This window comes from Leucoraja erinacea, chromosome 2 (assembly GCF_028641065.1).
Source record: "Leucoraja erinacea ecotype New England chromosome 2, Leri_hhj_1, whole genome shotgun sequence".
Classification (NCBI taxonomy): domain Eukaryota; kingdom Metazoa; phylum Chordata; class Chondrichthyes; order Rajiformes; family Rajidae; genus Leucoraja; species Leucoraja erinaceus.
In genome coordinates, this window is record NC_073378.1 from 35056875 (window position 1) to 35083748 (window position 26874).

The following is a 26874-nucleotide window of genomic DNA, read 5'->3' on the forward strand; positions in this document are numbered from 1 at the left end:
CGTCAAGTAAGATTAGTCTTGAAAATTAGTCCCCTTAAATAGTAATTATTAACCTGTACTTTTAATTGTCCTTAGTAACAGGTCTGCGATAAACATTAATTTAATTTACTTGATAGATGATTTTGTTGACAATAGCCAATCTACAAATCTTTGTTAATGAGTTATTGAGTTATTTTTATTTTTCAATTTAACTGGAAATCAAAGAAAGTGCTTAATAATGACTTCCGACAGAAAGCAATTTTTCTTTTAATTCTCTCTCTCTTTCTCTCTCTTTCTCAATTAAAAAAAAAAAAAAAATTCAATTAAAAAACTTTATTGGCATGATAAAAAAACATTGTTATATTGCCAAAGTATAAAACATGACATACATATTTGAAATGCATAAGTATAAATACAAGTATACAGTGCATGGATAGATATGTCCCTGTACATATGTCTCTCTCTCTTTTCTCTCTCTCTCTCTCTCACTCTCTCTGTCTCTCACTCTCTGTCTCGCTCTATGTCTCTCAAATTACAGCGGAATTTTCACATGTGAAAGGGAAATCATGCTTGACTAACCTTCTGGAATTTTTTGAGGATGTGGCAAGTAAAATGGACGAAGGGGTGCTAGTGGATGTAGTATATCTAGACTTTCAGAAAGCCTTTGATAAGGTCCCAAATGGGAGACTGGTGACTAAAATTAGAGCACATGGTATTGGGGGTAGGGTGTTGACATGGATAGAAAATTGGTTGGCAGACTGGAAGCAAAGAGTTGGAGTGAACGGGTCCTTTTCAGAATGGCAGGCAGTGGCGAGTGGAGTGCCGCAAGGCTCGGTGTTGGGGCTGCAACTGTTTACCATATTACTTGATGATTTGGAAGAGAGAATTAGGAGCAACACTAGCAAGTTTGCAGATGACACAAAGCTGGGTGGTAGTGTGAACTGTGAAGAGGATGTTAGGAGGTTGCAGGGTGACCTGGACAGGTTGAGTGAGTAAGCAGATGCGTGGCAGATGCAGTATAATATAAATAAATGTGAGGTTATCCACTTTGGCGGCAAAAACAAGGGGGCAGATTATTATCTCAATGGGGTTAAGTTAGGTAAGGGGGAGGTACAGCGAGACCTGGGTGTCCTTGTACACCGGTCACTGAAAGTTGGCGTGCAGGTACAGCAGGCAGTGAAGAAAGCTAATGGAATGTTGGCCTTCATAACAAGAGGATTTCAGTATAGGAGTAAAGAGGTTCTTCTGCAGTCTGGTGAGACCACATCTGTAGTATTGTGTACAGTTTTGGTCTCCTAATTTGAGGAAGGACATCCTTGTGATTGAGGCAGTGCGGCGTAGGTTCACAAGATTGATCCTTGGGATGGCGGGACTGTCATATGAGGAAAGATTGAAAAGACTAGGCTTGTATTCACTGGAGTTTAGAAGGATGAGGGGATATCTTATAGAAACATATAAAATTATGAAAGAACTGGACAAGCTAGATGCAGGAAAAATGTTCCTAATGTTAGGCGAGTCCAGAACCAGGGGCCACAGAATAAATTTAAGACTGAGGTGAGAAAAAACTTTTTCACCCAGAGAGTTGTGAGTTTGTGGAATTCCCTGCCACAGAGGGCAGTGGAGGCCAAGTCACTGGATGGATTTAAGAGAGAGTTAGATAGAGCTCTAGGGGCTAGTGGAGTCAAGGGATATGGGGGGTAGGCAGGCACGGGTTATCGATAGGGGATGATCAGCCATGATCACAATGAATGGCGGTGCTGGCTCGAAGGGCCGAATGGCCTCCTCCTGCACCTATGTTTCTATGTAGTGAGAGACACATAGTGAATGGATATAATGCAGTGCTGATCACAGGTTGGCAAACTACCTTTGCTAAATCCATGCACTGTTAGCAGAATCCAATGCAAAACAATATATATTAGAAACAAATTCAATAGACAATAGGTGCAGGAGTAGGCCATTCGGCCCTTCGATCCAGCACCACCATTCAATGTGATCATGGCTGATCATCCCCAATCAGTACCCTGTTCCTGCCTTCTCCTCATATCCTCTGACTGCGCTATCTTTAAGAGCCCTATCTAGCCCTCTCTTGAAAGTATCCAGAGAACCCGCCTCCACTGCCCTCTGAGGCAGAGAATTCCACAGACTCACCACTCTCTGTGAGAAAAAGTGTTTCCTCGTTTCCGTTCTAAATTGCTTACTCCTTATTCTTAAACTGTGGCCCCTGGTTCTGGAGCACATCATGAGGGACAGTGTATACTAAATTCAGTTCAGCCACTAAATCCATCACTTGTAAATAATTAAGCCCTTATTAATTGAATAAACTGGTCATGTGCAGGATTAGCTCCAGAATCAACAGGTTAGATCAGGTGGCTTGCTTATGCAATAAGTAAATGCTTTCTTCATTTTTCTTAAAATGCAGACACTTATGCAGGAAACAAGGTAACTAACTTGTGAAAAGGTTCCGCAAAAATAAGTCGTCAAGTCAAGAGAGTTTATTGGTAAACGTTGCCTAGCTCCTTCGCTCCATAGATGCTGCTGCACCCGTTGAGTTTCTCCAGCATTTTTGTGTACCTTCGATTTTCCAGCATCTGCAGTTCCTCCTTAAACAAGAGAGTTTATTGTCATGTGTCCCAGATAGGACAAAGAAATTCTTGCTTGCTGCAGCACAACATCATATTTTAGGCATAAATACAGATCACATCTGTTCAGTGTGATCATATACCATGGAATACATATATACACACATAAATACACAGAAAAAGTGCAATAGGCTGTTATAGTTCATAGTTTGAACGGCTGTGCTGCACCTATTTTCTATGTTTCTATGTATCTGTACACTGAATGGATCGATTGTAATCATGTACTGTCTTTCTGCTGACTGGCTAGCACACAATAAAAGCTTTTCACTGTACCTCGGTACACGTGATAATAAACTAAACTAAAATGAGGAATAGGCCCGGAGCTGAAATAAGTCTGAAGACCCGAAATGTCACCCATTCCTTCTATGCTGCCTTTCCCGCTGCGGTACTCCAGCACTGTGCGTCTATCTTTGATAAGAACAGGCCCTACGACTCACAATGTCTGTGCAAACATGGTACCAAGATCATCACCTATCTACCCGTTCATAACCGAGATCCCTCCATTCCCTGCCTATCTAATAGTCTTTTAAATGCCATTATCGTATCTGCTTCAACCACCACCCCTGGCAGCATGTTCCAGTCACTCACTACCCTCCGTGTAAAAACTTGACCCGCACATTTCCTTTAAGCTATTCCCCTCTCACCTTTACAATATGGCCTCTAGCATTTGACCTTAAAGCTACGCCCTATTGTATTTGGTTTCTCTCAATCTAGTGTTTTCAAACAAAAGCAATCATTTATGACTTACACTGCTAATTACACCAGGGTCTATCATACCTATACATCTTTTGACTCTTCTACTATCTCAGTATTTGTCACACATTCAAAACTGGAAGAGTGGAGATTTCCTTTCATTAAATATGGGAGGCAAGGTGGCACAGCGGTAGAGTTGCTGCCTTAAGGGGCTGTCCCACTGCGGTGACCTAATTGGCGAGTTTTGAAGAGTTTGCCCTCAACTCATACTCGCAGCATGGTCGATATGAGGTCTTTGTAACTCTCCTTCATGCTCGCGAGTAGTCTCCGCGTACTCGAGGCTTCAGCTAGGTCATGGCGTTTTTTTCAACATGCTGAGGTTGCCATGGAAAAAGTAGGTCGTAGTAGGTCGGCATGTTATTCGTAGGTAATCGAGGGTAGTTGAAGGTAGTTGTAGATAGTCTTCATCATAGTCGAAGGAGGTCGAAGAAGATCGAAGGAGGTCGTCTTCACTCTCCACTATTCGGTGTCCAATTTTCTCGAAGCTAGTCGAAACTAGTCTTCAACTTTGTCGAAGGAAGTCTTCTACAAAGTCGGAGGTCTTCAACATGACACTTTTTCAAACTCTCCTAAACTCGCCAATTAGGTCGCCAAGTGGGACAGGCCCTTTACAGCGCCAGAGACCCGGGTTCGATCCTGACTATGGGTGCTGTCTTTATGGAGTTTGTACGTTCTACCCATGACAGTTTGGGTTTTCCCTGAGCGCTCCGATTTCATCCCACACTCCAAAGACGTACGAGTTTATAGGTTCATTGGCTTCGGTAAAGATTCTAAATTGTCCCTCGTGTGCTGCATAGTGCCAGTGTGCGGGCTGATCACTGGTCGGCACGGACTCTGTGGGCCGCAGAGCCTGTTTCCTCGCTGTATCTCTTTAGTTTAAAATAAAAATAAAACCAAACCTCTTGCAGTGAAAGCTTGCTTTTTGTCATGTACTAAAAACTGAGCACAGTAGCATTGTGTTCTGCCTCTGAACTGTGGTTCCGTTAACTTCAAAGGAACTATAAATCTCAGATGTAGAGTGCAATGCACAGCATCTACTATAATGCTTGCTTTGCAATCTCAAATGTGAGCTCTGATTGTTAGCCACCTCCTCCATCACTGCCTTCGTAGCTGTCCAAACAATGCTGTTGAAAAACGTTAGACCTTAACCTACGCTTTGGTCCCGTGGCCATTATCATTAAAACCTTCTACATCCATCCCCACATAATCAACTGGCTCAGATCCTCTGCTGCCAGAACCCTCATCCATAACTTTGTTATCTTTGGACCTGACTGCTCCAGTGTCCTCCTGACTCCCCCTCATCATCCTCCCAGCAAATGAGATCATCCATAACGTTACTTGACTACTCATAGTCACCTATGCGCATGAAGTCCTATTTACCCATTGACCTATAAAAGGTTGCATACTACCCTTATACCTGGGCGTCCAGATTCCTCTGCACATCGACACAGTCTCACACCATTTAATTAACACAGTTATTATTCTCCCAGCCAAAAAATAACCCTCCAACTGCATGGCGGCACAATGGCGCAGCAGTAGTGTTGCTGCCTTACAGCGCAAGAGACCCGGGTTCGATCCTGACTACAGGTGCTGTCTGTACGGAGTTTGCATGTTCTTCCTGTGACTGCGTGGGTTTCCTCTCACACTCCAAAGACGTGCTCTAGTTTCCTCCCGCACTCCAATCACGTGCAGGTTTATGAGTCAATTGGCTTCGGTAAAAACTGTAAATTGTCCATAGTGTGCAGGATAGCGCTAGTGTACGGGGTGATCACTGGTCGGCGTGGACTCGGTGGGCCTAAGGGTCTGTTTCCGCGCTGTATCCCTAAAGTCTAAAGTAAATGTCTATTCATAATGTTTTGATTACATTTCATTTCATGACTTTAATTGTTTTTAAATTGTCATTATCATTTAAATGGAATGCTTGTGGATCTCTCCAAAAACAATTTGGGAAGCATTAGAAAATAAAAGCAATAATGTTTTTAAAATTAGACTCATTAAATTAATAATCGTCAACATGTTAGTTAACAGGCATTCAGGAGCAGTTAAATACAACACAAAGTGCTGGAGTAACTCAGCGGGTCAGACAGCATCCCTGGAGAACATGGATGTGACTTTTTGGATTAAGACTCTTCTTCAGACTGAAGACCCAAAACATCACCTATCCATGTTCTCCAGGGATGCTGCCTGACCCATTGAGTCGGTGATGATGATGATGATGATACGTTATTGACACCAGTACCTAGCTACAGTGAAATATTTTGTTTTACCGTACAAAGTACACAAAAGAGTCGCCACTAAGACGCTGACATATTTACACAAAGTACTCATCTCTTCATCGTCCCAAGTTCACTAAAGTTACTCCAGCACTTTGTACCTTTTTTGGTAAACCAGCATCTGCAGTTCCATGTTTCTGCAATTCAATGCAAGTGTGTTAAATATATTTAAACCGGCTGAATTAAATGAAACCTCAGTGTTTTGCTGGCAGCTGCTTCTTTCTTTCCATCGGTTTCACCGGGACTGTTTGTACTTCCCGCAATTGAACCTGGCCTGGACTCAGAAGGCAGACTTCCAGGCTTAAGAACTGGGAAATGTGAGGAGTTCTGAGGAATCGTGAGGAATGCATGAATCGTAGCTCACCACAGATGTAGACACAAGATGCAGGGTGTCGACCCGAAACGTCGCCCATTCCTTCTCTCCAGAGATGCTGCCTCACCCACTGAGTTACTCCAGCATTTTGTGTCTACCTTCGATTTCAACCAGCATCTGCAGTTCTTTCTTACACATTCAACACGGGTGTACCCAGACTGAGTGGGCTGCTGGGAAACAAAGTTAGAATCTGACCCAACCCTGACCCGACTGCTGCGAGTTCAAACCCAAGAGTGGGGCGGCACGGTAACACAGCGGTAGAGTTGCTGCCTCACAGCGCCAGAGACCCGGGTGCCATCCTGACTACAGGTGGTGTCTATGCCGAGTTTGTACATTCTCCTTGTGACCACGTGGGTTTTCGCTGGGATCTCCAGTTTGCTTCCACACTCCAAAGACATACAGGTTTGTAGGCTAAGTGGCATGGTATAATTGTAGATTGTCCTGAGTGTGTGTAGGATAGTGTTAATGTACGGGGATCACTGGTCGGCACGAATTTGGTAGAGTTACTGCCTTACAGCGCCAGAGGCCCAGGTTCCATCCTGGCCATGGCTGCTGTCTGTACAGTGTTTGTGCGTTCTCCCTGTGACCACGCAGGGCCTGTTTCCTCGCTGTATCTCTAAACTAAACTAATCTAGTGTACGGGAGATTGGTAGTCGGCGTGGACTTGGTGGACCGAAGGGCCTGTTTCTGCACAGTATCTCTAAACTAAACTAAACTAAACTAAACTAAACTAGTGTATGGATGATCGCTGGTCGGCGTGGGCTCGGTGGACCAAAGGGCCAATTTCCACACTGCATCAACAAACTAAAGCTACATACCGCCTTCTTGAGGTGCATTGAAAACTGATACCGGGTCAGATTTGGCATCCACATTTGACTACCAAATCCGTGCCGACCAGCGATCCCCGTACATTAACACTATTCTACACACATTCGAGACAATCTACAATTATACCATGCCACTTAACCTACAAACCTGTACATCTTTGGAGTGTTGGGGAAACCGAAGATCCTGGTGAAAACCCACGCAGGTCAAGCAGGAGAACATAGAATACTCCGTACGGGCAAGCACCTGTAGTCAGGATCGAACTCGCGTCTCTGGCATTGTAAACCAGCAACTCTACCACTGGGCCACCGTGCCACCGTGCCACCCCTGGATTTAGAGGGTTAAATGTTCAATGTGCAGGTAAAATGAGGAATGACCAAATGATGATGATGATGATGATGTGAAAGAAGCATGCATCAAATACCATGGTTTTGCTTCCATAGGTTTGTGGAGGACACTTTTTTTCAAAGATTGAAGACAGCCTTAGAAAGTAGCAATTGCAAACTTCTGCCTTTTATAGTTATAGTTATATATATATAGTTATATAGAGCCATAAAGTACGGAAACGGGCTCTTCAGACCAACTTCCCCTTGTTGACCATCTACGCGTCCCATTGGCCTGCACGTGGCCAATATCCCGCTCAACCTTTCCCATCTATTCTCATGTTAGTTCAAATAATTTCAGGGTGTAGAATTATTCTGATTAAACAGGAGAATATTGACGTTATGGTTTGATGTCGCATTTTTATCTTGTTCCTGCAGAAAAAAAATAGCAATTCTATGTTTGTAGCACAACGCACTCGGCGCAATAAATATCCTAGCAGTTTGCAGAACAGGCAATTTAAAATGTAATATTCATCTTTAAACGCAGGGTGCCAGGAATTACAATTGCCACAGACATTATCTGTGGCTTTCCTGGGGAGACAGAAGCGGATTTCAAAGAAACTCTGCAACTCGTACAGGAGTACAAATTTCCGAGTCTGTTCATCAATCAGTTCTACCCGCGCCCAGGAACTCCTGCTGCCAAAATGGAACAAGTGCCTGCCCAAGTGGTGAGTTCTTTATTCACACAATTTCTCAGTTTGTTTTTAGGAACTATTACTGGTGAAGCCATGGATACGAAAAAAATCTTTAACAAAGCTCACTCAAGGTTGATTGGCTTGAACAGGCTGGGCGGCAGTCTGTAGTTGGACAGACTGGGCGGCACGGTGGAGCAGCGGCAGAGTTGCTGCCTTACAGCGCTTGTAGTACCAGAGAACCGGGTTTGATCCTGCCTACGGGTCCTGTCTGTACGGAGCGTGTACGTTCTCCACGTGACCGCGTGGGTTTTCTCTGAGATCTTCGGTTTCCTCCCACACTCCAAAGATGTACAGGATTGTAGATTAATTGGCTTGGTGTGTGTGTAAATTGTTCCTAGTGTGTGACAGTGTTAATGTGTGGGGATCGCAGGTCGGTGCAGACTTGGTGGGCCGAAAGGCCTGTTTCTGCGCTGTATCTGTAAACTAAACGAAACTATAGGTTGATTACAATTTCTGCTATGTTATAGAGTCACACAGCGTGGAAACAGGACCTTCGGCCCAACTTGCCCACACTGTCCAACATCTCCAAATCCGCCCATTGCCCTCTAAATCCAACCTATCCATGTACCTGTCCAAATGTCTCTTAACCGTTATGTGTATTAAACGTTAAGTTGGTGTGAGGAAGCAAAAGTCCCAATTTTTCAAGTCTTCTTAAATGCCTGCATTGTGTAAACTGGTCTTATCATGAACCTGGATATGATAGCAACAAACATCTGTTTCACCTTTCCGGCTTCTTTTTAGAGAACGCACAGCTAATATTATTAAATACATGACTGGCCCCATATATTGATTGCTGCAGCAGATTTCTACTTTGGCTAACAGCACGAGCTGCTTTTCACAGGGGTTCATTCAACCATCAAGGCCGACGAGGTAAACGATGAGAAGCAAGATAATGATGGAACACTTGTGCTTCACAAAATCAGGATTCTTTTTGCAAGTCCTGATTTGAACGCTCGCTCATCAGGAGCAGCGAACGCTCCGCTGTAGCAAATCGTCACAAACTCATTTCTGCATTCTTCACACAATAACCCCTCTGTTTGAAGCTTCCAACAGGAGCCACATTTAAAAAAAGTGCAACCCATAAGAATGTTGTACATACTTTTCCCCCTCTCTCAATTAATCAGCAAGCTATAAATAGTACAGCTTCTACACACTGTAACAGCACGAGTCTACAGAAAATGTTATTCTATTTATTGTCCAGACAGAAAGTTTTTGCAGTGTTATTTGGTGCCTGCTACTATTTTACTGTGTAACCTGATCAATACATTTTGTTACATTAATATTTATGTTTTGCCGTATAACACAGCATTATGAATTCATAGACTTTAGGATGACTGTACAAACCCTTGTTTAGGCGTGTGTGTTGGTTTTGTGGTCGGCACGGCGGCAGAGTTGCTTCCTCACAGCATCGGAGACCCGGCTTCGATCCTGACTAAGGATGCAGTCGGTACGGAGTTTGTACGTTCTCCCCGTGACATGCATGGGTATTCTCCGAGTTTCTCCAGTTTCCTCCCATACTCCAAAGACATAATGGTTTGTCGGCTAATTGGCTGGCTATAATTGTAAATTGTCCCTGGAGTGTGTAGGTTAGTGTTAGCGTGTGGGGATCGATGGTTGGCGCGGACTCAGTGGGCTGAAGGGCCCGTTTCCGCACTGTATCTCTAAACTAAACTAATCTGTGAACATGGAGTCTGTAAATACTTTTGAAACTTGTCGTATCTTTAACTTACCCCTTTTCGCATTCAGAGCGAGAATTTCAAGATGTTTGCTGTATTTTTTACGTAATTGGATTCCTTCACGACTGGTATCTATAATAAGTAAATGCATTGCAGATGTAAAATGGGGTGTGCGAATGAAAGAACAGTTTGTGGGAATATGCATTCCATAAGTTTCAACATGGTTGAAGGTGATGACCTATTATCCAAAAACATTTTCTTTGCTATTTATATTCCAGATGTTCCCTCAAGTAACCTGATCCAGCCATCCTATGGGATCTGTAACAGATTTCTTTCCAGATAAAATGACATTTTAATAATGTGAAATAAATGTCCAGATATGGGGATGGTTTTGGTACAGTAAAAATATATATGGCACCAGGAATACTGCCAGTATAAATGTTTATACTGGCAACGCTGAATAGGAGGGGTCGATTTTTGTTCTTGTAGACATTGTACCATCCCTCTTCCAGAATGATGACAAAAATGAAATGTTGCGGCACAGTGGCACAGTGGTCGAGTTGCTGCCGCACAGCGCCAGAAGTCCATGTTCGATCCTGCCTATGGGTGCTTGTCTGTACGGAGTTTGTACGTTCTCCCCGTGACCTGCGTGGGTTTTCTCCAGGTGCTCTGGTTTCATCCCACATTCCAAAGACGTACAGGTTTGTAGGTTAATTGTCTTGGTACAAATGTAAATTATCCCATGCTTGTGTGTAGGATGGCGTTAGTGTGTGGGGATCGCTGTTCGGCGTGACCTCAGTTTCCTCGATGTCTCTTTAAACCAAAACGTAAACTAATGAAAATGTTGATTTGATGAAACCCTTAAATGATTGATAGTTTTTTCTGTAACATGCGTATCTCTGCTTTAGTTCATCTCCTAAAGTGAATTGAGTGTGATAGAATGATACTGAAAGGCAGGTGGGGTTGTGGTTGGTAGCAAATTGACAGGGATGACATCTGTCTTGGATTGTCTGTAGATTGCATGGATTCTAGAGAGAGGAAGGAAGCAAAGAAGGTTATTTTTCGGACTGGAAGCCTATAACGTGTAGTGTGCCTCAGAGATCGGTGCCGAGTCCACTGTCGTTTATGATTTATGCCAATGATTTAGATTAGAATGGGGAAGACATGATTAGTAAGTTTGCACCTGACGCTAAAGTGGTTGTATTGTAGATAGTGAAGATGGTTATCAAAAATTACAGCATGATATTGATCATTTGGGCATGTGGGCTGAGGAAGGGTTAATGGAGTTTAATGCAGATAAGCCAAACCAGTGAAGCCCTACACAGTGAATGGCAGGGCTCTTGAGAGTGTCATAATCCAAGAGTGCATTTACATAGTTCATTGAAAGCGGCATCACAGGTAGAAAGGGTGGTCAAGCAGGCTTTTGACATATTGGCCTTCATCAGTCAGGATATTGAGTATAGACATTGGGATGCTATGTTACAGTTGTACAAGACATTGGTGAGGCTGCATTTGGGGTATTGGGTTTCAGTATTCAGTTTTAGGAAGGATGCTGTTAAGCTAGCAAGAGTGCAGCGAAGATATAAGAAGATGTTGCCAGGATTTGTGAGCCTCAGCTACAGGGAGAGGTTGGGCAGGAAAAGGAGATCCTCCTGCACTCAAGTGGATGGTGTTGGGACTCCTGAAGAGCATTAAGGTGGATAAATCCCCAGAACCTGATGGGATTTAGCTCATATTGTTGAGGGAGGCAAAAGAGAGGATTATGGGAGCCATTACAAAGATCTTTGTGTGTGCTTTAGTCATGGGTGAAGTTCCTGAAGATTGAAAAGTAGCTAATGTTTTTCCTTTGTTTAAGAAGAGGGGTAGAGGGAATCCGGGGAATTGTAAATCGCGGAGCTTCACATCAGTGGTAGAGAAGCTATTGAAGAAGATTCTTTGGGATATGATTTACTCCCATTTGGAAGTGAATGGGTTAATTAGAGAGAGTCAGCATGGCTTTGCACATATCAAGTTGTATGTTAGTAACCTGGTTTAACTTTTTAAGGAGGTGTCAAAGGTGACCGTTGAGGATAGGGCGGTGAACATTATCTACATGGATTTTAGTAAAGAGCCTGTCACACTTGGCGATTTTTTTCGCGGACTGCCAGCATCATTGACTGAAGTATCAGGTCACTGGAAAAGATGCGGCGTGACGCGGTGTGATGAGGTATTGACGCACGGCGTCTCCTCAAGTGTCGCAACGTTTTTTTTGTCGACGCTGGATTTTGAAATGTTCGAAATCTATCGACGACCCTGATACGTCAGTGAATAACGCCAGCAGTCGCTGAAAAAATCGGCAGGTGGGACAGGCCCTTAAGGCATTTGATAAAGTCCCCCATGGTAGGCTGAACTAGAAGATTAAGGTGTGTTGGATTAACTGGGATTTGGTCATATCCATTCAGAACTGGGTTACTGATAAAAGGTTATGGTAGAAACCTAGATGTCCATGACCAGAAGTGTACTGCAGGGATCTGTGCTGAGATATATATCTTTGTGTATATATATATATATATATAAATGACTTGGGCATAAATGTAGAAAGGTTAGTTTGTAAGGTTGAGAAGATGACACCAAGATTGCTGGGGTTGCAGACTGTGAGGAAGGCTGTCAAAGTACACAGCGGGATATATATCAGCAGCAGAATTAGGCAGAGAAATGGCAGATGGAGTTTATGACAGATCAAGCAAGAATGAGATGTTGCACTTTGGGTGGTCAAATGTAAGGGGGAAATATACAATGTGCAGTGGTATCTTGGGGTTCAAGTCCTCAACTACCCTACATTTCCTTATGTTTAAGAAAGAACTGCAGGTGCTGGAAAAAATGAAGGCAGACAAAAATGCTTGAGATACTCAGCGGGTGAGGCAGCATCTATGGAGAGAAGGGATAGGCAACAAAGGAAACGTCGCCTATTCCTTCTCGCCAGAGATGCTGCCTCGCCCGCTGAGTTTCTCCAGCATTTTTGTCTACCTACATTTCCTAATATTTGCCTGCTTTGATCTGTTATTTTCACACCTTACCCATCCATATTGCTAGCCTCCCTCTCTCCTGACTCACAGTCTGAAGAAGAGTCTCGACCCGAAAGGTCACCCATTCCTTCCCTCCAGAATGCTGCCTGACCTGCTGAGTTACTCCAGCATTTTGTGTCTATCCAGGGGAACTCTATCTTTGTTCGTCCACATAGGGGGGATTGAGAGCAGAGCTAGAGACACAGAGGAAACGTGGGTGGGGGATTGATCTCCCACAGTTCATAAGTGATAGGAGCAGAATTAGGCCATTCGGCCCATCAAGTCTACTCCACCTGATCTCTGCCTCCCATTTTCCTGCCTTCTCTCTATATCCCTTGACACCCATTCTAATCAATAATTTGTCTTGCTCTGCCTGATAAATATCCACTGACTTGGCCTCCACAGCCCTCTGTGGCAATGAGTTCCACAGATTAACTACCCTCTGACTAAAGAAGTTCCTCCTCACCTCTTTTCTAAAAGAGTACCCTTTATTCCGAGGCTGTGACTCTCTCCCACCAGTGGAAACATCCTTTCCACATCCACTCTATTTATGCCTTTCATTATTCTGTAAGTTTCAATGAGGTCCCCGTTCAACCTTCTAAACTCCAGCGAGAATGTCCGATAATGGAAAGCCTCATCTTAGGAGTAGATGCTGTGGAGATGGAGAAATTGAGTATGAATGCACAATTTAACTTAAAGCTGATGCTCAGATGTTAAATAGAGTACTAAATTGGAGAAGTCTTACACAAGGTCAAGCTATTCATAAAAAAAATATTTTGAATGTCAAAACAATTTTTAAAATCGCATGTCAAAGATGAAAGAAATTAATTGTGAGATAAATGCAATTTTATGCACATAATTAAACAACAATAGAATAACAATATTTTGCCTTTGGTGTGATTTAAAATTCACATTCTCACATTTACAGCCACCCACAGGGTTGGCTCCACCTGTCTTTGAAATTTCCCCCAGTCCTCCAACTTTCAGATCACAGCATTCCTCCAAAACTGTGTGGGAAGGAACTGCAGATGCTGATTTAAACCAAAGTTACACACAAACAGCTGGAGTAACTCACGGGTTAGCATCTCTGGAGAAAAGAGGACATGACTTCAGAATTAAGGGACAGAAGTTTAGGGGTAATATGAGGGGGAACTTCTTTACTCAGAGAGTGGTAGCGGTGTGGAATGAGCTTCCAGTGGAAGTGGTGGAGGCAGGTTCATTGGTATCATTTAAAAATAAATTGGATAGGCATATGGATGAGAAGGGAATGGAGGGTTATGGTATGAGTGCAGGCAGGTGGGACTAAGGGGAAAAAAAGTTGTTCGGCACGGACTTGTAGGGCTGAGATGGCCTGTTTCCGTGCTGTAATTGTTATATGGTTATATGGTTAAAAGGAATAGGTGACGTTTCGGTTCGAGACCCTTCTTCAGACTGAGAGTCATAAAGTCATAAGTGATAGGAGCAGAATTAGGCCATTTGGCCCATCAAGTCTACTCCGCCATTCATTCATGACCGATTTATTCTCTCCCTCCCTCCATTCTCCTTCCTTCTCCCCATAACCCCTGACATCCGTACTAATCAAGAATCTATCCATCTCTGCCTTAAAAATATTCATTGACTTGACCTCCACAGCCTTCTGTGGCAAAGAATTCCACAGATTCACCACCCTCTGACTAAAGAAATTCCTCCTCATCTCCTTCATAAAAGAATCTCAGACTCTCACACTAGTGGAACCATGGGGAGTCAGGGGAAAGGTGAACCAGAGATATCAACGATGATATAGAGAGATATAGAACAAATAAATAAAAGATATGCAACAAAGTAACGATGATCAAGGCTCTAAAACTGTTCTCTTCCACATTTCTGTCTCCTGATGACTGGCGACCAGATACCCCAAGTTGTCAAATCACTTTCTCTTCCGAAGGACGAAGGGTTTTCCAGAATGAAATGTGGCAGGTTACTGATTACCGTGATATAATGATCAGTAAGAAGGAAGAGGGATAAAACTGTTTGAAAAAACTAGACCCCATGATTGGAATTAGCTAGAGCCATACTGCCAGAGGCTGTTTTGTTTATTTGTAGGAAGAAACTGCGTATGTTGGTTTACACCAAAGATAGACACTGGAGTAACTCTGCGGGAAAGGCAGCAACTCTAGAAAGAAGGAATGGGTAACGTTTCGGGTCAAGACCCTTCTTCAGACCGACAGTCAGGGGCTCTCACTGAGTTACTCCAGCATTTTGTGCCTGTTTTGTTTATGATGTGATTTGGGTTTTAAAACAATGGTTTAGTTTAGTTTCAAGATACAGTGAAGAAACAGGCAATTTGACCCACCGAGTCCACGCTGACCAATGATCATCCTACAGACAAGAGACAATTTACAGAAGCCAATTAACCTACAAACCTGCGTGTTTTTGGAACATGGGCGGAAACCCACGTGGCCACATAGTGAACTTACAAACTCCACACAGACAGCACCCATAGTCAGAATCGACTGGATCTCTGTCGCTGTAAGACAGCAACTCTACCACTGCGCCTCCGTGCCTCCCCTAAAACAGTGCCAATGTATTTAACACTGAAAGCTTCCTATTCAACAACACAGTCTGAAGAAGGGTCTCGACCCGAAAAGTCACCCATTCCTTCTCTCAAGAGATGCTGCCTGTCCCGCTGAGTTACTCCAGCATTTTGTGTCTACAGTCTGAAAAATCCATTGATGGGAAGAGAAGGTAGGAGAGCAGCGAATGGCCTCCACAAGAGGGAAGCAACACCAGAGCTTACGCGGTCAATGCAAACCTCAAAATCAGTATGGAAATTGGATGCTCGCTGTGATAAATAGAGGCCCACGAGCTAGTGTTGTGGCTGTTAATTATGTTCTTGCAACATCTGGAACGTGTTGTCAGTGTGTTAGGCGGTGGTGCTTGCAACTTTGCTACCTTCGCTCCAATGCCTTGTTGCATCCGTCTTGATTCCTGCCACAGCTTTTGCCCCATGCCACCATCTAAGGGGCAGTGAGAAGGGGATGAGGAGGGTGCATATAGTCACACCGCCGTTGGAAGAGTAATTTTTCCCCAACTTGGGCCCTGTACAAAGCCACAGAATCGAGGCCACCACTACCGCAGCCCTCTCTCTACCTTGAGCAGTCCTGTGGTTTACCGCACACGGTCGGCATGTTGCATCCAACTCCAGGGCTGTTTTCTGCAGATCACTGCTCACAGCTGAGTTTTTTCTTTCTTCAAATCTTTTTACATTGATGAGCGCATTAAAAGTGAGGTGTTTATTTGCGTTGCATTAATCATGCATGTTATCAACAATGAATTGACAGCCCCCAAAAAGGAAACTCATTTTGTGTATTTGCTGCAGAAATGCCAGTTCCTGCTGTCTCCACATTTTTCAGGGACAAAATATTTGCTGCCTTACAGCGCCAGAGACCCGGACCTGCTGAGTTACTCCAGCACTTTGTGGGTTTTTTTGTTAACAAACTAATCTGTCCTGATCTGACATTATAATGCATTTAAAAATATGCACTAGCAAAGTAAGGAAGAGGTGTAAAAAATGTAACTGCAAAGGACACAGTGCTGGCACAGCGATAGAGCTGCTGCCTCACAATGTCAGAGCCCCAGGTTCCATCCTGACCACGGATGCTGTCTGTACTGAGTTTGTACGTTCTCCCCGTGACTACGTGGAATTTCTCCAGGAGCTCCGGTTTCCTCCCACACTGCAAAGATGGACAGGTTTGTAGGCTAATTGGCTTTGGTAAGAATTGTAAATTGTCTCCGGTGTGTAGGATAGTGCTAGTGTTCGAGGTGATTGCTGATTACGGTGCGGTGGGCCTGTTTCCGCACTGTAATCTCTGAACTGAACGAAACTAAATTTAACAGCGACTTTAAGTTATTATCTCTGCGCATCTATCATCTTCTGTCATCACACAAAGGCGTAATAGAGTAACCCATCAACTAACAAACACTTCAACGTCCCCCATGCAATGCATTATTAAAATAGCTGCTGTTCGGTTCGAGTCAGTCGCTCTTGTGTCTGAGAGACTTTTTAAAATTAGGATATTAATCTCTCCTTGAGTGAACACCCATTGTTAGCACAACTAAGGCTTGGCCCTTTATGCGTGGGAAATAGTTATTGCCACAAACCCACATCCTACCAGTCCTTGCATACTATATCAGAACAACCCACTGCATTACCTTAAATATTTAGTCGATTTAAATTATCTATTTGTCACATAGTAAGATATTAGATTCAGTTCTCTAACATGATTGCATTTAAGACCCTGCAGAAATATATTCAGGTAAGTCATTTTGATCTCTCCCAGCAAATTGAATTGTTTTCGGTGGTGCTGAACTTGACTTCTCAAAGATAGATACAAAATACTGGAGTAACTCAGCAGGACAGGCAGCATCTCTGGAGAGAAGGAATGGGTGACAATTTTGGGTCGCGACCCTTCTTCAGACTAGTTAGGGAAATGGGAAACGAGAGATATCGCCGATGATGTAGAGAGATAAAGAACAATGAATGAAAGATATGCAATAAAGTAACAATGATAAAGGAAACAGGCCATTGTTTGCTGTTTGTTGGGTGAAAACGAGAAGCTGGTGCAACCTGGGTGGGTGAGGGATAGAGAGAGAGAGGGAATGCTGGGGTTACTTGAAGTTAGAGAAATCAATATTCATACCACTGGGCTGTAAGCTGCCCAAATATGAGATGCTGTTCCTCCAATTTGCGTTTAGCCTCACTCTGACAATGGAGGAGAGCTAGGGCAGAAAGGTCAGTGTGGGAATGGGAAGGAGAATTAAAGTGTTTAGCAACCCGTTCACGTATGTTCAGGCGGGCTGAACAAAGGTGTTGAGCGAAACGATCGACCAGTCCTGACTCCTCAAATTCAGTTGTCTGAAGAAAGTTCAATGTTCTGATCTACTGGATTTACTTCTGTGTATTCTGCTTTTTTGTCTATTAAAACAAGTTGCAGGTAATATTCACAATTGAATGAATCTCTTTATTGTCATTGCACATGGTACAACAAAATTTAAAAGTCAATCCCACAGTGCGATTCACAAGAGCAATTTTAAATATATAAGAAAAGGTAAAAATATATACATATTTTTAAAAATTACAGATAAATAACAATAGCAGCTGAGGTAGAACCATTCAGTTGAATGTGAGTGTTATTTCTTATTTTGCATTGTTAAGTTCACGTATGGCTATGGGGTTGAAGCTGTCTCTGAGTGTTTGAGCGAGTTTTGAAAGACCTGTACCGTCTGCCAGAGGGCAGCAGGTGGAACAGGTTGTGTCCAGGGTGGGAAGGGTCCTTCAGGATGTTGGCTGCCCTGCCAAGGCAGCGAGAGCTGAAGATGTCCTTCAGGGAGGGCAGTGGGCAGCCAGTGATTTTTTGTGCGGTGTTGATGACCCTTTGAAGGGCTTTCCTGTCCGCTGCAGAGCAGCTGGCATACCATGTGGTTATACAGTACGCCAGCACAATTCCACGATTAACGATAAATTCTAGGCGAAGAAGGGGCCATTCGACCCATTAAATCTGCTCTGCCATTCAGTCATGGCTTATCTATCTTTCCCTCTCAACCCCATTCTTCTGCCTTCACCCTGTAACCCCTGACACCCGTACTAATCAAGAATCTGTCAATCTCCGCCATAAAATAACCATTAACTTGGCCTCAACATCCATCTGTGGCACTGAATTCCTCAGAGTCACTACCCTTTGACTAAAGAAATTCCTGCCCATCCCCTTTCTAAAGGTATGTCCTTTTATTCTGAGGCTATGGCCTCTGGTACTAGACTCACCCACTCTTCCAGTTCAATAGGTTATTGAGTTGCAAAATGACTGACATTTTGTTTTGTTTTCAGAGTTGTTTGGCAAAATTCATTCTGAATTTTCATAATTTCAATATGTGTCATAAATAACCACACCTTTGTTTTGGATTACTGGATTGTGATTAGAATTGGACAGTATATGAACTTGAACTTGACGAACTCAGAAATCCTATGTAATAGTCATCACTTGTCTGGATGAGAGCAGCTCGTAAAGCACTCAATATCAGGGGCGGCGCGATGACGCAGCGGTAAAACTGCTGCCTTGCAGAGCTTGCAGCGCCGGAGACCCATGTTCGATCCCAACTACGGGTGCTGTCAGTACAGAGTTTGTACCTTCTCCATGTGACCCGCGTGGGTTTTATCCGAGATCTTGGGTTTCCTCCCACACTCCAAAGGCGTGCACAGGTATTGTAGGTAAATTGGCTTGGTGCAAGTGTAAAGAAATGTAAAGGTAAAAATTGTCCCCAGTGTGTGTAGGATAGTGTTAGTGTGCGAGAATCGCTGGTTCGTGTGGACCCCGGTGGACCGAGGGACCTATTTCCACGCTGCATCTCTACACTAAACTAAACTATATAGATTCTATTGCGGCATTTCATTCAGTCCAATGTTGTGCTGATTCATGCAATCCTCACCATGCGGATTGTGAACTGGATATAATCTTATCTGCAGAGACTGATTCTTCAAAATCTTGGTTGCATCGTGTTAAGCGTGATAACATACAGTTTGGTTAGGTGCCAGGAAGTATTTGTTTTCAGTCATTGACCGGCTGAAAAAAAGATTCACCAGCCATATGGTAAATATGTAGTAATTACTGTCCTTCAAAAGAGAGCAACTTGAGCTCCAGAGAGTTGAGGATGTCTCTGGTCATCAAATTTAAGTGGGGGAGTAACTGTTTATTAGTTATCAAATCCCTCGGAACTTGTATGGTTTCCTTCAGGAGTTGGAATAGAATTTCCTGCAAGCCTTTTCCCAGTTTAATCAGTTTCTCTTTGTCTTTCCCATGAGCTTGTATGACTGGAACATGCCCTCACTGACCTCAATACATGCTAGGGACAAACAATATTTGAAACGGATATAAAGATTAATCAGGGTTTGAGCCTGGGTGGGTAAATCTTTGAGAGCTAGCATAGAAACATAGACATAGAAACATAGAAAATGGGTGCAGGAGGAGGCCATTCAGCCCTTCGAGCCAGCACCGCCATTCATTGTGATCATGGCTGATCGTCCCCAATCAATAACTCTCTAGAATTTAGGAGATTGAGAGGGTATCTTATAGAAACTTAGAAAATTCTTAAGGGGTTGGACAGGCTAGATGCAGGAAGATTGTTCCCGATGTTGGGGAAGTCCAGGATAAGGGGTCACAGCTTAAGGATAAGGGGGAAATCCTTTAAAACCAAGATAAGAAGAACTTTTTTCACACAGAGAGTGGTGAATCTCTGGAACTCTCTGCCACAGAGGGTAGTTGAGGTCAGTTCATTGGCTATATTTAAGAGGGAGTTAGATGTGGCCCTTGTGGCTAAGGGGATCAGAGGGGCCAGTGGAATCAAGGGATATGGGGAGAAGGCAGGCACGGGTTATTAGAAATTAGGTGCAGGAGTAGGCCATTCGGCCCTTCGAGCCTGCAAAGCCATTCAATATGATCACGGCTGATCATCCAACTCAGTGTCCTGTACCTGCCTTCTCTCCATAACCCCTGATCCCTTTAGCCACAAGGGCCACATCTAACTCCCTCTTAAATATAGCCAATGAACTGGCCTTAACTACATTCTGTGGCAGAGAATTCCAGAGATTCACCACTCTCTGTGTGAAAAATGTTTTTCTCATCTCGGTCCTAAAAGATTTCCCCCTTATCCTTAAACTGTGACCCCTTGTCCTGGACTTCCCCAACATCGGGAACAATCTTCCTGCATCTAGCCTGTCCAACCCCTTAAGAATTTTGTAAGTTTCTATAAGATACCCCCTCAATCGTCTAATTAAAAGAAACAATGCTGTAAATCTGATTTGTTTAAACCCATTTATAAATGACGAAGGGATTGAATATATTCATCTGAAATTGAAAGAGATTAAAACATGGTGTGAGACAAAATAATTGAAGTTGCGAATTGCAAAGCCAGAGGAAGGAATGGAGGGGGAGGGGAGAAAGAGGTGCAAGTCCAGGTGGGGCACAGGTAGGGTTGCCAACTTTCTCACTCCCAAATAAGGGACAAAAGGTCAAAATACGGGACAAATTCCCGATGGCAGTTCGTTAACCGACTCGGCTATGGCTGGGTTAATGATGAGTTGGCCCGGGTGCTGGACTGCACGCAAAGCCCAGCCGACGGGCCAGCTGAGGTGTTGTGGACCGCGCGATGTCGCGCGCAAAGTCCGGCGCCCCATCCAACTCATGAACCGATGATCGGTGTTGAGAAGGAGGGGTGGTGGTGTCGGTGGTAAGCGAAGGTCCGAACGTCGGACAGCTGGCCGGGCGAGGCGCTGCTGCTGCACACCATGGGCTGCACTACGTCGGGATGGATGAGGCGGGGCCGGATGCGGCACTCCAACCCGACAATCCCCTTGACCCGAGTAGTTGTAGTCAAATACGGGACAAGGGCGGTCCCGTGCGGGACAAACCAATTTAGCCCAAAATACGGGATGTCCCAGCTAATACAGGGCGGTTGGCAACCCTGGGCACAGGGGAGGGTGTGGGGGAAGAAGGAGGGTGTCGGAGAAAGGGGAGAGGCAGGTAGACACATGGTAAGGTGTAAATTACTCTCATTTCTATTTATTGTTCAGCAGGGTCAACGTCAAAATGACACACCACTCAACATTTTCTCCAACAATCCACCTCTTGAGAATGCAATTTCAGATGAATATATTCAATCCCTTCGTCATATATAAATGGGTTCAAACAAATCAGATTTACAGCATTGTTTCTTTTGTTTAGTTTAGTTTATAGATACAGCACGGACCCAGGTCTTCGGCCCACTGAGTCTACGCCAACCATTGATCCCTCTTTAACACTAGTTCCATATCATCCCACATTCTCATCTGCCAAAATTTAAAGAGGCCAATCAACCCACAAACCGGCACATCTTTGGGACACCCGGTAAAAACCCACACGGTCGCAGGGAGAACGTGTAAACTCTACACAGACAGCACCCGATGTCTCTTAAAGATAGCGCAGTCAGGGGATATGGGGATTCAGATTCAGATTCAATTTTAATTGAAAAGCAGGAACGTGGTACTGATTGTGGATGATCAGCCATGATCACATTGAATGGCTGTGCTGGCTTAAAGGGCCGAATGACCTACTCCTGCACCCATTGTCTATTGTCTATTGTCAGGATCAAACCTGGGTGTCTAATGCTGTGAGGCAGCAGCTCCATCAGCTGCACAACTGTGCTTGAATTTGTTTTCTTAAAGTTCGATTCATTCATTGCAGCATACCATAACAGAATTAGTGGCTCCTGCCCATGTTAAACTAGATCAAGTTTCAAAGAAATAATGTGGCTCCTGGTGCATGATATTGCCTGAATACATTGACAGACTAAGAGTATATTCTGATAATATTCCAATGCAGTTCTTCTCTTCATGATGCATCTATCACAATGATTTGATTTCTGCTACAAAATTTGCAAATCATCTTCCCTATTGAACCCTTTGCTTCATCCCTGCATATTAAAGGTTCAATTTTTAAAACTGGTCAGAAACAAACTTTTCAAAGCTGGTCTGAAACAAATTTGTAGAGGTAGGAACTGCTGATGCTGGTACTTTTTTTTTTGTCATCGGGTGGCGCCGCGTCCTTTCACCCTTTTTATTATTTTTAGTCTGTTTAAAAGTATGTTTTTGGAGGTTTCTTAGTCTTTTTTATGTGGGATGGGGAAGAGCGAAACCGTTTCCAGTCACTTCCTGGTCGAGGAAGCGTATTTTCTCCGAGTCGCATCTTCGCCCCCGCCCTCCCTTGCGGCCTACCATCTGGATTGGCGTGGCCTTTCCTGCCGGAGACCGACCAGAGCTTCAGCAGCGGCGCAGCACTGAATTACCATCGCGGAGCTGGCGATGCCTTACCGGGGATCGCCGTGTTGAGGCTCCGGAGTGTTGGGCCAGCTGCTTTAACATCGTGGACCTGTGGTTTGCGGAGCTTGTAGTCGCGGGCGGTGCTGATTGTAACATCGTGGAGTCCTGGGACCCCTTGCCGAGGGTCGCCAGAGTTGGAGCTCCATCCAGCTCGGCCTGTGGACTTTGGGAGCCGCGGTCTCCGGTAGGAAGCGGCCAATTCGGAAACTCCAAGCCACTGAGAGTGTTCTTCTGTCTCGACGTCGGAGTTCCGATCATCCCGGCGAGAGGGCCTGAACATCGGGCTGTTCGTAGAGGCAACTGAGGAGCGCTCAAAGACCGCAACCACGGGTAGGTAAACAATGAGGAAGATGCCTGAACTGTATTGCCTTCCCTCACAGTCGGAACGTTGATTCTGCTGTGTGGGGATGTTTGTGTTAAATTCTATCGTGTATTGTGTTCTTTTTATTCGTGTGGCTGTATGGTAACTCAAATCTCACTATAGCAATAAATCTAACTTGAACTACCGGGGATAGACACAAAGTACTGGAGTAATTCAGCGGGCCTGAGGACCTCATATTTCACTTGGGCAGCCTACAACCCACCAGTATGAATATTTATTTCTCTAATTTCAAGTAACCCTTGCATTCCCATCCTCCCCCCTCCCCCACCCTTGTCATCCTACTAGTTCCACTGTTCGCATCCTTGTATCTCTTCATTATCACCTCTTCCCCAGCCAACAATGGACCCTTATTGGCTCCACTCTTCCCTGGTCATCCCTTGCCAGCCCTGCTTTCTTCCGAACATTTATTTATTGTCTTCCCCTTTGTAGTGTGGAGGCAGAATGTCTAATAGCTAGTTGTGATAGCCTTAGCGTATCAATGGGCGTGACGTTGTTTAATGAGGCTTTTTTTCACGCGTGAATAGATGAGATTAATGCCGTAAATGAACTCGCATTGTGAACTGGTAACTGGTGTTCTTAAAGATAATGTATCTGTTTGACTGCAGCAGGAGATTACATGTAAACAGTTAATGCAAAAACCAGTACCTTTAGAAAGGAGATGAAATGGAATTTATTTTGTCAGAGGGTGGTGAATCTGTGGAATTTGTTGCCGCAGGCGACATTGGGTATTTTTATAGTGGAGATTGCTAGGTTCTTTATTAATAATTATGTCAAAGGTTATCGGGGGAAGGCACGAGAAAGGGGTTGCGAGGGAGAGATAGATCAGCCATGATTGAATGGCGGAGTAGACTCGATGGGCTGAATGGCCTTATTCTGCTCCAACGAGTTGAGTTCACTGTCCGGTCCGGGTACAGTGTAAAGCTTTAGTTGCGTGTTGACCAGTCAGCGAAAAGGCAATACACGATTACCATCGAGCCTTGCACAGTGTACAGATACACGATAAAGGGAATAACGTTTAGTGCAAGATAAAATCCAGTCCGATCAAAGATAGTCCGAGGGTCTCCTATGAGGTAGATAGTAGCCCAGGCCTGCTCTCTAGTTCATGATAGGATGGTTCAGTTGCCCGATAACTAAAATTTTCAAAAATTATTGGAAAATCTCTATATTTTGAATTTACTAGCTGATACCATGTTCCATAACGTATTGCATTTGTGTCAGTACCTCCCCTGCCTTGAAAATACTTAAAACGTTTACGAGCAAGTTTGTGTAAAGTTGGTTTTTCATAAGACAGGACTTCTGTAACTCAGGAAATCACATTTGAAAGTAAAGTTTATGGATCAAGTTGCAGTATTACCAAACAGCAATTGAACTGACAATAATTCACTTAAATTGGGATCGGCCATGATTGAATGGCGGAGTTGACCTGGTGGGCCGAATTGCCTAATTCTGCTCCTATAACTCATGAAATTATATTTTGATGACTATCTGATTAGGAATAAATCTTTAAGTTCTGAAGATAGTCCATATTCAAAGTTTATAACTTCAATTTTATTAAATCTATCAGACCTTTCTTTTGAGATACAACAAACAACAGGGTTTGCCTTGTTGGCACATGTTTAGAATTATGTGTACTATATGCATATTTACACATATATATATAAACTAGTAGGTTTATTGTGAGATTCAATCTTAATTGTCATATCAACCCATTCTACTCTCCACCCTCCACCTTTAAATGTCACCTTCCCATTGGAAAAGTTTCAAGTCTGTTTTGATCCTTTTTAAGGCAATATCGTCTTAGTAAATCCAATGGTTAACTTGTGTTTACAAGGAGACGGGTGTTTTGCTATGCTCTTTGAGGAGAGTTGTCAATCTTGAATGGTAATATGGAAAGTAATAACTGTATGCTGTACATTACTGTGATTAAAATGATGCCAATTATTTGAAGCCCCTTCATAGCATTGTAATCAAGTAACTTTTTTACATGCTGCAATACAAGAAGTTACCTTACGAGATGAAAATAATCAATGAAATAGATTTTAAGGATGTCTTAAAAGAAGTACGAGATGAAAATATCTAGAAAGGGAATATCCATTCCTACGGACTTAAACAATTGTTGGCATGAATCTGGGTGCTGAGTGTTGGCTTTCAGGAATGATAAAACAGGCTGTAAATTGAGGAAAACTCAAAGACATCTCGTCCACATAAGGTTACAGTTACAGTTTAGTTTATTGTCATGTGCATCGAGATACCGTGAAAAGCTATTGCTGCGTGCTATCCAGTCAACGGAAAGACAACGGAACGGTTGATTATTACAACCGAGCCATTTACAGTGTACAGATACAAGGTCAAGGTTTCATGGTCAGTTTATTGTCACATGTACCAATTAAAGTACAATGAAATTTGAGTTATCATACAGCCATACTAAGTGAAAAGCAACAAGACACATAGCCACATAAAATAAAACATCCAGCACAGCGGCTCCCCACATTCCTCACTGTGATGGAAGGTAATAAAGTCCAATCTTCTCCCTCTTTATTCTCCCGCGGTCGGGGGTGTCGAACCATCCGCAGCCCATTAATGCTCCCGCAACCGGCAATCCGAAGCCTTCTCGTCAGGGCGGTTGAAACTCTCCGCGGCTTGGAGCTCTTGGTCTCTAACCAGGGACTGCGAGCTCCACCATGTTAAAGTCCACAGGCCCGCGGTTGGAGCTGTCCACAGTCGATCTTCGGCAAAGGGATTGTAAGCTCCACGATGGTGAGTTCAAGCCGCGCCTGCGGTTGAAACGCCAGGTCGGTCTCCAGGGAAGGAAAAAAGCCACTCCCCCGATGTAAGGCCGCAAACCAAGGGACGGAGATGCGATAACGGGAAATAGACTGTCGCATCTCCGTTGCTGGCGGTCAAAAAGGTGTTTGGGGAATAACGTTTAGTGCAAGGTAAAGCCAGCAAAAGTTCTGGTTCTGGTTCTGGTTGATTACTGCGCAAACACCTCATCAGTGGTTATCTCGTGCAGGTCGGAGTGAGTAGAGTGGTGATTACATTTTAAAGTGGGTCTTTTTCACCAAGTTGAGGAGATCTACTTGCTCAATCCCCTTTTTAAATGACTTAACATCGGGAGCATCACGTGTGTTGGGTGGTAACATTCCATTCCCTTATCGTCCTTGGGTAAAGGGAATATTGGTAGCAAGGTTTATTAAAATTTAGCCAGTTGAAGATGTAGGGACCATTATTTTGTCTTGTTTCATGGCAGTTGGTGCTCTGGGATGATAGGAGATTTGATTTTGTGAATCTCCTTGTAAATTGCTATGTCTTAGCCTGATTCTGCGGACCTCTAGGGTATCCCATCCGAGAGAAGTCAGCATATTATTCATGCTTGATTTGCGCTTGTAGTCATTACATACAAAGCGGGCTGCTCGGCGTTGTACTTTCTCCAGGGTGATGTTACAGTTGTTGAAAGGATCCCATACGGCTCCACAATACACTAATTTGAGCCTGACAAAGGACTTGTAGGCATTCTCTTTGACGGATGTACTACATGCGTGAAAATTTCTTTTGAGTTGGCCGAGAGTTCTATTTACTTTGTTGGACACTTGACTAATATGCGTCGCCCAACTTAAATCTTTGCTTAATTCGACTCCTAGATATGGGTGATGGTCGACAGCAAGCAATGTATGGCTACCCATGTTGTATTCCGATAAAAGTGGTTTAATCTTGTGTGAGACATGCATGGTACAAAGCAAGCGGTTGCGGAGGGGTCCAAAGCATCTGCGGAGGGCGCTCAGCATCACCAAGGTGCTCTCACCCCAACCATGGACTGTTTACCCTCCTACCATCCGGGAGGCGCTACAGGTCTCTCCGTTGCCGAACCAGCAGGTCGAGGAACAGCTTCTTTCCGGCGGCTGTCACTCTACTCAACAACGTACCTCGGTGACTGCCAATCACCACCCCCCCCCCCCCCCCCCCCCC

The 26874-nt window shown here is 43.9% G+C and overlaps 1 protein-coding gene across 1 annotated transcript in view; it reads left to right on the plus strand.

Moving 5' to 3' along the window:
- cdkal1 (CDK5 regulatory subunit associated protein 1-like 1) overlaps positions 1-26874 on the plus strand; it is a 555783-nt gene that overhangs the window by 375723 nt on the left and 153186 nt on the right. Inside the window, exon 11 of the mRNA XM_055654805.1 lies at positions 7713-7893. Coding sequence (XP_055510780.1) covers positions 7713-7893 — 181 coding nt within the window. The remainder of the gene's footprint in view (positions 1-7712; positions 7894-26874) is intronic.